At 46.2% G+C, this 13,923-nt stretch overlaps 1 protein-coding gene across 2 annotated transcripts in view; it reads left to right on the forward strand.

The window, feature by feature from the left end:
- kndc1 (kinase non-catalytic C-lobe domain containing 1) overlaps positions 1-13,923 on the forward strand; it is a 328,087-nt gene that overhangs the window by 157,551 nt on the left and 156,613 nt on the right. For both annotated transcript variants that reach the window (XM_085994745.1, XM_085994746.1), the window contains exons 12-14: positions 11,195-11,309; positions 11,404-11,569; positions 12,868-13,814. In XM_085994745.1, coding sequence (XP_085850871.1) covers positions 11,195-11,309; positions 11,404-11,569; positions 12,868-13,814 — 1,228 coding nt within the window. The remainder of the gene's footprint in view (positions 1-11,194; positions 11,310-11,403; positions 11,570-12,867; positions 13,815-13,923) is intronic.

Raw genomic sequence — 13,923 nt, forward strand, 5'->3', positions numbered from 1 at the left:
GCGACTATGCTCCACACGAGCCTCCACCCACCACTCTTCATCTAACCCCATCAGCATATCCTTCTGTTCCTTTCTCCCTTAAATGCTTATCTAGCATCCCCTTAATTGCATCTATGCTATTCACCTCAACTACTCCTTGTGGTAGCGTGTTCCACATTCTTTCCATTCTTTGGGTAAAGAAGTTTCTCCTGAATTCCCTGTTGGATTTATTAATGATTATCTTATATTTAGCACCTCTAGTTTTGGACTCCCCCTACAAATGGCAACATTAGGGGTAATTTTAACACCTAAAAACAGGGTGAGGTCAGGTGAGTTGCAAAATTTTAAAAAATCTCAAATCTGACCCCAACCCGCCTTCAACCCCCCATTCCCGGGTTTAACGGAGGTGGGACAAGGGGCGGGCAGCCAACCCACTCCCAGGAGGTGGGTTGTTCATTTAAATATAATAATGAGGCTGCGTGCCTCAGATTTAACCTGTCTTCCAGGTTTAACCCTGGCGGGCCGGGTTTCCCAGACTTCGGGAAAGCCGGCAGATAAAGGGAGGTGAGGTCTTATCTATAATTAAATTAATTTCCAAATTACATGCCCATTCTGTAAGTTTATATTGTACTTGTACTTTGTCGCATTCTTCCTCTGTTTATCAAAACCCCCCAATTTGGTGTCCACAAATTTTGAAATTGTACTTGTGATTCTTGCGTCCAAATTGTTAATGTAAAATGTGAATAACAGTGGTCCCAACATCGATCCCTGTGGAATACCACTTCTCACCTTTTGCTAGTCTGTGTAGCTACCCTTAACCTCTACTTTCTGTTTAGTGTTTTGTAGCCAGCTTGCTATCCATTCTGCTACATATCCCCTGACTCCACATGCACTGAACTTAGGTACCTTATCAAAGGTCTTTTGAAAATCCAAATATATTACATCTACTACATTACCCTTGTCTGCTCTTTCTGTTACTTTTTCAAAGAATTCAATAAGGTTGGTGAAGCATGAACTTTCCTTTTGAAATCCCTGCTGACTGCTCTTTATTATATTTTCGGTTTCTAGATGTTTTTCTATTACATCTTTGAATAAATACCATTATCTTTCCTACCACCAACTTTAAGCTAACTAGTCTATAGCTCCCTGGACTTGGTTTATCTCCCGTTTTAAATACAGGAATAACATTTGCTATCCGCCAGCCCTCTGGCACTATTCCCTTTGCTAATTAATTTTATATATAGGTAATAGAGCCTCTGCTATCTCTTTCCAAACTTCTTTTAATATACGTGGATGCAATCCATCTGGATCAGGGCCTAGAAATTCAGTTGGGCGCGCCAGCCGTTAGCGCCTTAGGAGGAGTAGATCTCGAGCGCTAGGCGCTTAGCGCCCGGGCGCAGCGCGATCTGCGCCTCGCCCCAACTTCAGTAGACATTTAGCACTGGTGCAAAGTCTTAGCGCGCGCCCTGCTGCGCGTGCAGATCATGACGTCATTTCGTCGTGCAACGCCCTTTGTGCGCCCGGAACCGGAACTTCACTCGCGCCGCCCCATTGTGCGCCGGGCGGCCCTAACGACTGTGAAGTGGAACGGTACACAGCCGAGGCGGGCCGCGGGGAGCGCAATTTAAAGGGCACTTACCCTGCACTATAAAGACCAGCCATTTTGCAGCATTCACTCTTGTGCAACGGTTTTTTGGAGAGAGACCAAGGAGGAGAGCTTACTGCTTTGGCCCAACACTAGGACAGGTATCTTTGGCTCAGGCCAGAGCTTAGCAATTATCTTTGCCTTCATTGAGATCTCAGTGTTTGCCAGCATATAATGGGGGCTGCATTGGGTGCCAACGCTGAGTTTCAGCCTTATGCCGGAAGGGCTTACAGACGCCGTGAGAGAGTGGCAGCCCTGGCTAGACGCAGAGGGGGCAACAGGCGTCGCCAAGTGAGGCCTTACCCACCCAGGGTATACCGCCAGCAGTCCTCCTATCTGACCATGTCTGCCGCGCAGTGTGTTAGGAGGCTGCGATTCAGAAGGGAGGTGGTTGCAGACATCTGCCAGCTGCTTCACAGAGATCTGCAGCCACAGCTGATGCGCAGGACGTCTCTGTCGGTGGCAGTGAAGGTGACGGTGGCTCTCAACTTCTATGCCACCGGCTCCTTCCAATCCGCTGCTGGGGACATCGCTAACATCTCCCAGTTCGCCGTGCATTGCTGCATCCGCCAGGTGACCAATGCCCTTTTCAGAAGGAGACATCAATTCATCTCCTTCCCCATGACCCTGGACAAGCAGCAGCAGCGTGCAGTGGGATTTGCAAGAATAGCGGGCTTCCCCATGGTGCAGGGCGCCATTGACTGCACGCATGTGGCTTTGCGGGCACCTCTGGAGCATGCCGAGGATTACCGCAACCGGAAGGGTTACCATTCCCTCAACGTACAGCTGGTGTGTGACCACAGGCAGCGCATCCTAGCTGTCAATGCCCGCTTTCCAGGCAGCAGCCACGATGCCTTTACCCTGCGACAGACAACTGTGGCTGACATGTTCCAGGCACAGCCTCCCCCAAGAGGATGGCTTATCGGGGACAAAGGCTATCCTTTGTGTACCTGGCTCATGACCCCGCTCCGCGCGCCCACGACCCCTGCTGAAGAGGCATACAACGAGAGCCATCAAGCGACTAGGAACATCATAGAACAAACAATCGGCGTCCTCAAGCAATGGTTCCGCTGTCTGGATCGCTCCGGGGGAGCCCTCCAGTATTCGCAGGAGCGAGTCTCCCAATTCGTCGTCGTTTGCTGCATGCTGCACAACCTGGCTATCCGCAGGACTCGGGCACTGCCACCTCACGTTGGACCACCACCTCAGGAGGAGGAGCAGGAGGAGGAGGAGGACGAGGAGTACCAGCCCAGGAGGGAGGCAGAAGGTCCAAGGGCCGCCCGTCGGCGGCTTATTGACCGTCACTTCTAGGCCCCCTGTCAGGGAATGGCTTGTGCCAATGAAACAACATGATTGCAGCCGCTCCGCAAGCCCTCAGCCGGTTAAGGCAACAAACACTTCAAAGATCAAACATGGACAATGTGAATAAATAAAATGGTTTATTGTACAAACTCAGGGCCCTTCCCACATGAAAACCAAAAACAGACGAAACCCCCAAAAAACACTCACACACATTACTTGCTCCCACAGCCTGGAGAGGATTAACAAAACAGTGCAACAAAAATGGCCGTCATCCTCAGTCTTCGTAAAAAACAAACATCACATCCTCGCCCTTCAAAAAACAAACATCAAATTCTCGGCCTCAAAAAACAAACATCAAATTCTCGGCCTCAAAAAACAAACACAACTGCCCACACATTCTACTTTTTGGCCCGCGAGGGCGATGCCTTGGTCATCTTTGTGTGGCCCCTGCCCGCCCTGCTGCTCCTCCTCAAAGTGAGGCCATTGGCTGCTGCGAGGCTGGGGGCAGGCTCCTGAGGGGCACATGTCGTGACGGCAGATGCCCTTGGGGGTCGGCCTAGACGACGTCTGGCCATCGAGGGCCCGGCTGGTGAATGCTGCAGCTGTGGCTGGCCAGCATCAGTCGCTGCAGCAGCTCCTGGCAGCTCCACTGGGGGAGTGGCAGTGGCGGCTGGAGGAATGGGGGCAAGCTGGCGGATGGCAGGCGCTCACTGGTCGCCTGAGACACTGGCACTCGCCCGGGCCAGCACTGCAGCATGCGCACCAATCTGCCGAGGGACAGACCGCTGTGCTGCTGCAGCGCGCCGGGTGCCCTGGCGATGCCTGGCTGACACAGCGAGTGTGGCAGCAGTGAGTGCCCGTGTTGACCTGTTCAGTGACCGCATCAGAGCAGCCAGTGACTGCACGGCACCACTGATCACCTGGCCAGTCGCTGCCAGAGCTGCCCCGAATTCCGCCCAACTCGCTGCCTGATCTGCCCGGAATTCCGCCCGACTGGTGGCCTCTGAGGGCCCGAACTCGGACACACTCCGAGACAGGGACTCGATGGCCTCAGGCAACCGTGCCACTACCCCCATGAGCTCCGTGTGCTGGCGCTCCGAGTCCGCGGACAAGTCCTCGATGCGGCGCATCTCCTCGGCGTTGGCCGTCTCCGGACTGGAGGCCGGACTCTCCCTCTGGGGAGAAGGCCGCCGAGATGGCCGACCCTTCCTGCGTTGCTGGACGCCACTGGGCCCAGCAATTGGACTCCCCTCTGATCTTCCCCCCTCTGGGGAGAAGGCCGCTGAGCTTCCACCCCCCTCCCGCGTTTCTGCAGGCCGCTGGTCCCAGGAGCTACCCTCCCCTCCGACACTTCCCCCACGCTCCCCTCCAGGGAAGACGTGTCCCCTACATTGGCATGGGTTGCCACGGCTGAGGGTTCCCCTGATGGGCCGCCTTCCTCTTGCTCCTCCTCCTCCTCCTCTTCTGAGGGGCTGTCACTGGCAACTTCAGGGACCTCCTCCTCACCATCTGAAAGCAGGAAGGCACAAGAGTAGCTTTAGAGTGAGGAGAGGGCGTCAGCGAGGGATGCATGAGTGGTGGCATTCAGCGCATTGGTCGGACAGTGGCAAAGGATGTAGATCTGATGTGCAAGTGGGACGAGAGAGGTCCAAAAGGTGATGTCCTTACCATTGGTGCCCAGAACAGGGTCGGCATCTCCAGATGCAACGGGGCCAATCACCCGGGCACCCATGATGTGCTCCACGCGATGTTGCAGCTCAGTGAGCGGCTGGATCTGGGGGCCGCCTCCCCCGGTCGCATTCCGGCTCCTCTTATTATTGGCCAGCTTGGCCTGCAAGAGAAAGGACGGCCTCTAAGTACAGTGTGTAGCCCAGATCTTGTGTGCACTGCCTCCCATGGTCGAATAGCCTGGCCAGTGTGTAGCCCTGATCTTGTGTGCACTGCCTCCCATGGTCGAATAGCCTGGCCAGTATGTTAAGTGCACAATGTGCAATTGATGTTCATGAGTGTCCCATCGCTGCTGCATAAGGGCTGGCCATTAGGGCTTTCAGGTCCCTTTGCCCATAATGTGAGGTGCACATGCAAGGATGAGGAGGACACTGGAAAGGGTACTCACCCTGACAATCCTGGCGAGGTCATTCAGCATTTTGCGGCATTGGACACCGCTCCTGGGGACCTCGCTGTTGGATGACACCTTGGTGGCGACATGCCTCCAGGCTCTTCTGTAGAAGCGGGCCGGCGGCTTCCTGCCATTGTCCGGAAACAAAATACGGCGTCTCTTCTCCACAGCACCAACCAGCACCCTCAGATCCATCTCTGAGAAGCGCTGCGCTCGTTCACGGGCCTTCTCCATGGTTTCAGGCGCTATTTGGGTCCAGCAGCAGTGTTCAGGCCTAGCTGCAGGGCTCCACTATCCAGGGCGTGGCGGCAGACCAAGTCGACCCTTCCCCCTTAAGAGCTGGCCGGCGCCAGGGTGTCTGCTGTCAATCAATAAATGGCCGCACCTGCGCTGCGCCCGGCCTCGGCGCTATCGCTCAGCACCTCCGGCTTAGCGCCTAAAGAGAGGCGTGCATCGCCAGTTTTAGCGCTCGAGGAAACTCTTAGGGCGAAGCTAATGAATATCGGGGAAGTGGCCTCGAATTTGCGCCGGGCGCAAACTTTAGCGGCCGCCCAACTTTACCGCCCCAAAAGTGGCTATAATGAATTTCTAGGCCCAGGGGTTTTATCCTCTCTAAGTTTGACTAGTTTATCAATTATCTCCCCCCTTTCTATCTTAAAAGTTTTTATATCTTTTTTGGTTTCTTCTTCTAATGTCAGGTCCACCTTGTTAGTCTTCCTCTTTAATATAGATGCAAAGTAAATATTCAATATTTCTGCCATTTTGCTGACCTTTGCATTTATATTGTGCATCCCTTAGTTGCCCTATCCCTGTCTTGATTTTTCTTTTATTTATATGTCTGTAGAATACTTTACTATTTCTTTTTATATTCTTTGATCATTTAATTTTGTAGTTTCTCTTTACTTTCCTATTTTTTTTTACTTGTTTCCTAACCGCTTCGTATTCCCTTTTGCCATCCTCTCCTTTATTGTCTCTGTACTTAGTGTATGCCTTTTTCTTTAGTTTCAATTTTGATCTTATCTCTTTATTCATCCATGGTGTTTCATTATTGGCTAGTTTGATCCCGTTTTTCCGTGGAATATACTTCTGAACTCTATTGATCACCTTTTTAAATACTTTCCACAACTATTCTATCTCTTTCTTTGTCAGTTCTTTTCCACTTTACCTTCCCTAATTCTATTCTCATTCCCATAAAATTAGCTTTTTTCCAATCTATTACTTTGGTCTTTGTCTTATGTCTTTCTCCGTCATTATTTTAAACCTTATATTGTGATCGCTATTGCCTAGATGTTCCCCAATGCTTACTTCTCTTTGCTCTGGTTCATTTCCTATTACGAGATCTAGCAGTGATTCCTCTCTAGTTGGTTTCTTATATACTAGGTAAGAAAGGAGTCCTGAACACACTAAGAATTCCATTCACTTTTTCACTTTCCTGACCTCTTCTTGCCAGTTTATTTGGGGGTAATTGAAATCTCCCATTATTATTATTCTTTTATTCATTTCATAGATTTGCTTACATATTTATTCCTCCATTCCACTATTAGGTGGTCTATAGAATACCCCTATTAGCATGATCAATCCCATCTTATCTTTTATCTCAATCCATATGGATTCTGTTTCTATCTTAATGCTAGTTATGTCCCTATTTAATACTGCCATCATGTTATTTCTAATTAGTACAGCTACCCCACCCCCCCTTCTTCCTTCCCTATCCTTTCTAAATACATTATATCCTGCAATATTTAACTGCTAATCCTGTAATTCATTCAGCCATGTTTCAGTTATCCCTACTACCTCTGGCTCCTTGCTCTAAATTATTGTCTCCAGTTCCCCTGTTTTGTTTTAAACATAGAAACATAGAGATAGGAACAGGAGTAGGCCATTCGGCCCTTCGAGCCTGCTCCGCCATTCAATGAGATCATGGCTGATCTTCGTCTGAGATCATAGCTGATCTTACCAGTTCAGTACCCCGTCCCCGCCTTTTCTCCGTAACCCTTAATCCCCTTAGCCTTCAGAAATATATCCAATTCTCTCTTGAAAATATTTATTGAATTAGCCTTCACAGCCCTCTGTGGCAGGGAATTCCACAGGCTCACCACTCTTTGAGTGAAGAAATTCTTCCTCATCTCTGTTTTAAATGATTTGCCCGCTATTTTTAGACTGTGGCCCCTGGTTCTGTGCTCCCCTGCCATTGGAAACATTCTCTCTGAATTCAGCCTGTCCAGGCCTGCCATAATTTTATATGTTTCGATGAGATCCCCTCTCAACCTTCTAAACTCCAGTGAGTACAAGCCCAAACTATTCAATCTCTCCTCGTAGGTCATTCCCGCCATTCCAGGTATCAGCCTGGTGAATCGCCGCTGCACTCTTTCCATGGCAAGAACATCCTTCCGCAGATGGGGCGACCAAAACTGTACACAATACTCCAGATGCGGTCTCACCAGCACCTTGTACAGCTGTAGTAAGGTATCCCTATTCCTATACTCGAACCCCCTTGATATGAAGGCCAACATACCATTTGCCTTCTTAATCGCCTGTTGCACCTGCATGCTCTCCTTCAGTGACTGGTGCACAAGAACACCCAGGTCCCTCTGCACCTCCCCATCTCCCAATCTATTGCCATTTAGATAATAATCCACCCTCCTGTTTTTACCCCCAAAGTGGATAACCTCGCATTTATCCACATTATAGTGCATCTGCCACGTATCCGCCCATTCCCCCAACCTGTCCAAATCGCACTGTAGCCTCCTGACATCCTCATCAGAGCCCACCCCTCCTCCTAGTTTAGTGTCGTCAGCGAATTTGGAAATATTGCATCCAATTCCCTGATCCAGATCATTTATATATATTGTGAACAGCTGGGGTCCCAGGACAGATCCTTGCGGCACCCCGCTGGTCACTGCCTGCCACTCCGAAAACGAGCCGTTTATTCCAACTCTCTGTTTTCTATCCGCCAGCCAGTTCTCTATCCACGTTAATACTTTGCCCCCAATCCCATGAGCCTTAATTTTGCATGATAATCTTTTGTGTGGAACCTTATCGAAGGCTTTCTGGAAGTCAAGGTATACCACATCCACTGGCTCTCCCCCATCTATTTTACCAGTTACTTCCTCAAAAAATTCCAGCAGATTAGTCAAACACGATTTACCCTTTGTAAATCCATGTTGACTCTGTCCGATCCTTTCCCCATTTGTCAAGTGCTCCGCTATTTTATCCTTAATAATGGACTCTAGCATTTTGCCCACAACCGATGTAAGGCTTACTGGTCTATAATTCCCTGCTTTCTCTCTACCCCCCTTTTTAAATATTGGGGTAACATTAGCTACCCTCCAATCCACGGGTACTGTTCCCGAGTCAATGGAGTTCCGGAAGATGATCCTTAGAGCATCTGCTATCTCCAGGGCCACCTCCTTAAGTACCCTAGGATGTAGTTTATCAGGCCCCGGGGATTTGTCGGCCTTCAGTCCCCTCAACTTACCCAACACCATATCCCTAGAGATACTAATTTCTGTCAGCTCCTCCCTCTCATTAGTCCCTATGTTTGCCGATATTCCTGGGAGGTTATTTGTGTCCTCCTTTGTGAATACAGAACCAAAGTTTTGGATGCTGTGTACATTGCTGTACAGGCAATTCAATTTGTTTTTATTAATGTTCCACTTACCAAGTAATTTTATACTTCTGTTCTATAACTGTATCTGTTCCCTGACCATTTATGGTACCATTATTCTTTACCTTGCTCTGACCTTTACTCTCATCTCCTATTTCTTTTATCTTCAGGATTATGTTATTTTCACCAGATTCCTCTCCCCGTCTTACTAGTTTAAAGTCTTATCCACAACCCTATTTATCCCTTTCTGCTGGGACTCTGGTCCCACTCCAGTTCAGGTAGAGCCCGTCCCAGCGGTACAGCTTCTCCTGTCTGAGAACTGGTGTCTGTGTCCCATGAAATGGAACCCTCCTTCCCACACCAGTCTTTCAGCCACGCATAGGATATGAACAGCATTTTCCAAATTATAGGGGGTCATCGATAGCAGCCATGTAGCCATCTGGGCATTAGGCTCCTTCTCTTCTGCCATCAGTTACTCCTCCTCACCTGTGCACTATGGCTCACCAGGTACTAACTCCTCACATTCACTAACTGCACCCTCAGGAATTTGCGTAACTGCATTGGTCATGCAAGAGCAAAATCATACTAGCTCTGAGCTTTTAGGTGGCTTGTTGCTTACATTTCCCCTACATATCCAAGGAAGTCAAAGGAGGCATTCTCTGAGGGAATCAAGAGATTGTAATTCTAGGCTGTCCTTCAGTTTGGGTCTGTTCCCTTGTATTAGATATCAACTTGTCCTGCAAGCAGACATGTAGTTATGACACATATTTATTGAAGCACACTCAGTGACAGACGTGTGCCCAGCCTGCTGCTCATCCTGCATGCTGGTAAGTGATCATGGATCAGCTAGGTTTTGTTTCAATGATTTTATGTGTGAAGTGCTGAAGCATTCAATTGTAAGCTGCAGCTTGAATGCTAGAGTATGGATATGCATGGTAAGCAATGAAAAATCGCTTAAGCTTGTATGAGGGTTTACCGTGGGGGTGCAGTAGATGTGGAACAGATTGATAGCCAACAATTTGCGGCCTACTTACTTGTGCTATGAACCTGGTAAAAGTACTGATGGCTAGTCTTATTGCGCAGCTCCCTTAAGGTGCGTTATCTTCCTCTGCACCAGTATCTAGGTCCTGCAGGCAGTAGACACAGCATTGACCCTGGCTGACACCTCGTGCCAGGCACGTCGCAGTGCGGTACCCTGAGACAGTGCTCTGCAGTGCCACACAGCACAACCCTCCTTACACCCACCTCATGCAGCAGACCCCACCCCACCCCCATTTTTGCTAGCCATTAATAGAAGGATTAGGTGCTGCACTGTTCCATTACTTGTCCACAGGCTCCATTCCTGCCTCCACATTTGTTTTGCCTTCCACTGGTTGTTAATCTTCTCTGTATCATTCCAATTTTGGTATATGTGCTGCCGAAGCGAGCACTACTGGTTGTTGCTACGCACTTCTTTTGCCTCACGTAGCCGTTTAAGCAACTGGCAACAATTTTAACCCTTTTACAGCCTTTGGAAAGGCTGGCTACAGTTACTTTCCCCACACGCGGCCACCAACCTCTAAGAGTCGCAACCCTTTAAATCTGGCCTCTAGCCTTTAAGGACTAATGACAGCAGTATTTCACACCCTGGTGGGCTCACGGTGCCAGTCCCAATCCAGATCAAGAACGTGTTATGAATTTATCATATCATCCGAAAGGGATGGCATCTCCAAGTCCCTCAGTAATGCATTGAAATGTCAGTCAAGATTATGTGCTGAAGTCTGGAGTGAGGCTTGGATCAGTAGCCTCCTGATTCAGGAAAGAGCACTACCAGCAGAGGGATTCAGTGCTGGGAAGCAGTAAGATTGCCAGTCTCCACTTAGGTCAGTGGTAGTTGGCTAGAAGTACAGCCACCAGATACTTTGCTGGTTATGAGGACCTAGTATAGTAAGCTACTTTTCTGCCAGGGGAATGGAAAATATCAGGCTAGGATATTGTCTTCACTGCCTGGTGGTAATCTGGTGGGGCAAAAGCAATGGAATGAAAATCAGATGGGTTCTGTAAAGAGCTTGCAGTTCGCCCTGCCAAATTAACACCCAGGTGATGAAGACAAAAATCTACCCCATCATCACCCAGAAGGAAATATGCTTCAAGATTTTTTATCAACAGTTATTTGGATTAAAAGTATTTCCTCCATGATGCTGTTCCCCATTAATCAGGTAATAATTGTGAGCAAGATTTTAAAAGCATTTGAAAGTTTTTCAAAATAAAATATCACAGAAGGAGTAAATAATTTCTTTGCTTCAGTTTACACTGGTATCCTTGGGAACTTCCAAAATGTATTACTGTGTATTACTGTGCAATTACTGTGTAAAATAGGATGTACAATTACTAATATTGCCTTGATATTCATCTTTGATACCAGTGCTGTATTAATATTTTTGTTGCTCTGGTTTGTGCGTACAGTTTTCCAGAGTCTATGTTCAATTCATTTGTAAATGTAGCACCCACAGATAAAATAACATGTGGATTCACAACTGTTTATTGTTTTTTCCTTTATTAGAACTACCACAAAAAAGGAATGACTGTCATTGGACTGAATTTCAAAACAGAGAAACTAGAACTTTCTCATTCTCCACTAGGAAATACAGATTTTGCCCAAGAATCATCCAGATTAGGTACTGATCATTACTGGAGCAGAACACGTTTTCATACCAACCAGCAAAAGCATTATCATTGAATTTTCTTTCTTTTTTCATTCATTATTTATAGGATTTGTACCTCTTGCTAGTGACAGTAAACTGACAGCTGTAAAGGGCCCAATTCCTTGTCAGTATTCTGTAAACAGCAAGTCCCCTTCCAAACTTCCAGAGGCCTTCACTTCCCCAGCCACCCATTTCAAACCTATAATAATCACACAGCACAAAGAGAAAACAAGGTAACGCATTAATGATATAAGAAAGCAAATCCCCTAAGAGTATTAGAATTTGTGTTCAGGTCAGCCATTGGGAACAGATGCAATATTTAAAAATATTCAGCAAAAATATAATTTTGCAAATTATATATTTAAAAAATGTAACTTTTGAATTAGCCATTTTTTGATGGATCTGAAAAATCATCTTTAAAAAAGTAATGTTATTTAGAATATCAGGCAAGTGCAAGTACAGTAAAAATGTGTCTTCCAAATAAAGATGAGTTTATTGAATCGATGGGAGGTTTCTTCGTGAAATTCAGATTGAATAATTTATAGCTATTAATTTGTACAGTTTGAATGACAACAATGTGCTTATTTGAAAATTACTTTTTTATTATATTACTACTTAGTTCGTCATCCTTTGTTGGACAGAATGGTACCATTTATTATGCTTTTTGTAGTATCTAGTTAAAAAATGTATGTGCTAAATGTAGTTATCTTTACAATTTTGTGAAATATTTTAACTTTTGAAGTGGTATTAAGCAGTTAAGTGGAAAATGGTAGTATATATATGATTGATATTATTTCTGGACACTCCAAGATTATTTTAAGTTTCACAGTTTAATCCACAGACTTCTACAACCATTCTCATGAGGTATGTGACATTGTTTCCTACGGAAGGAAGGTGTCCCTAATCTCTCATAAAATCTTTGGGGGGGTGGGGGGGGGCCAGTGAAATAATTCAAACATTCTTTCACACAAATAATTTCCCACTTAGTGGCTGTTCAACTTTTCGCATTGTGTGTTCTAGTGTCACTCATTTCTGCATTAATTGAAAATCTAAACACAGGAAACTTTGTGCTATCCGGCACCGACGGGACTGAGCTGTTGCCGTCCCATCAAAACTGCTGGACAAACCAGCACTAATGTTGAAACATGCGGAGATTTTGAGCTCCGTATCTTGCAACAAACACTGTTGCTTAGCAACAGCTTCTAAACAGTCGGCCGTACCTTGCAAGCGTCTCTGTAGCTTAGCAACAGCTTCAGCGAGACCTTGCAGAGCCTGACTGGTGAAAAAAAAGCAACGAAAAGAAAAAAAACCTAACGAAATGGCTCCTGATTTTTGCCGGTGGCTTGAGCATTCCGGACAGTTAACCTCCGGATAAACCAAAGTTTCCTGCACATAGAAAAAAAGTCTAAGATAACTAAGAGCTGTGAAATTAGCAACCTATTCTAAATTATTTTCAGCATTTTGTGGCCATAAAAATGAGGATTTATTTTTTACTTTATTTTTCTAAATTAAATTACTTTTCTTATTCCAGCAGTGCCAAAGTGTCAAGTAAAAGCCCAACAGCCAAACAGCTTGTTAAAGCTATAAAACAGGAAATCCAGAAGAACCAGGGAGCAGTGCCAATCGAAGAGATTGAAAATAATGTAGTTGTGGACGCATCTGTTGTGAACTTTGAGAATGAGAGCTTTGAGAGCAGCACAAATACACCTTTGGTATCTTCACCAGACCAAACTAAAAACAGCTCCGTTTCATCTACCAACCGTTCTCCTATGGTTGAAAGCAAAGCAAATCTATCACAAACAATTTCTTTGCAGCACCAGAAAGTAGCTTGTAATTCTGGTTCTTCAGCTGTTTCCGCCTTTCCAGTAAACAATGTTCTTCTTCATCAGAACTCCAAAACAGGGATACTAACCTCACCACCTGTTCAGTTGACCGTGCCAGAACAAGCATCACTTCTGCCAAGTAGTTCTGGAGATAGGTTGAATAGATACTTCCCAGAATCTACGGTACTTTCAGACAGGGACTCTGGCAGAAGCAGTGGGAACTCTTTTAAGTATACAGTATCACAATTGCAGAACACTTCCAGCCCTACACTTGGTAGCAATGAGGATCAAAAACCTAAGATCAAAAAGCACACTGTATCAGAGCCTTCTAATGACAGTTTTAATGAATTTGTAGATTTTGACGGTGTTGCCTCAGAGCTACCATTGTCTGACACATGTTTGTTTGCGCAGGAGTCATTGGCTACTGGAAATGAAATAAAAGCATGCACGGCTTCTCCAAACATTACTGCAAAAATTTCAGAAAATGTCCACTTACCTTCTGCATGCATCCCATCATGTTCTCATGACAGTCTAGTGGCAATAAATTCATCAAGCCCAGAACCAATCAGTCTTTTGCAGAAAACAATTCATCTCATAAAAGAAGAGTTTGCATTTGAAGGTTACTTAGAGAATGGCGAAGAAGCCCATGCCATGGGTAGATGATCTTTATTTTAACATACAAATTATTTTATTAATAATTATATAAAGGAGCAAAATCTAACTTTTTTTACAAGAGTTTCAGATTATTAAAATATTTTGGAATG

Source organism: Somniosus microcephalus, chromosome 8, assembly GCF_052327205.1.
Source record: "Somniosus microcephalus isolate GS21.2 chromosome 8, FLI_Smic_1.0, whole genome shotgun sequence".
NCBI classification, from domain to species: domain Eukaryota; kingdom Metazoa; phylum Chordata; class Chondrichthyes; order Squaliformes; family Somniosidae; genus Somniosus; species Somniosus microcephalus.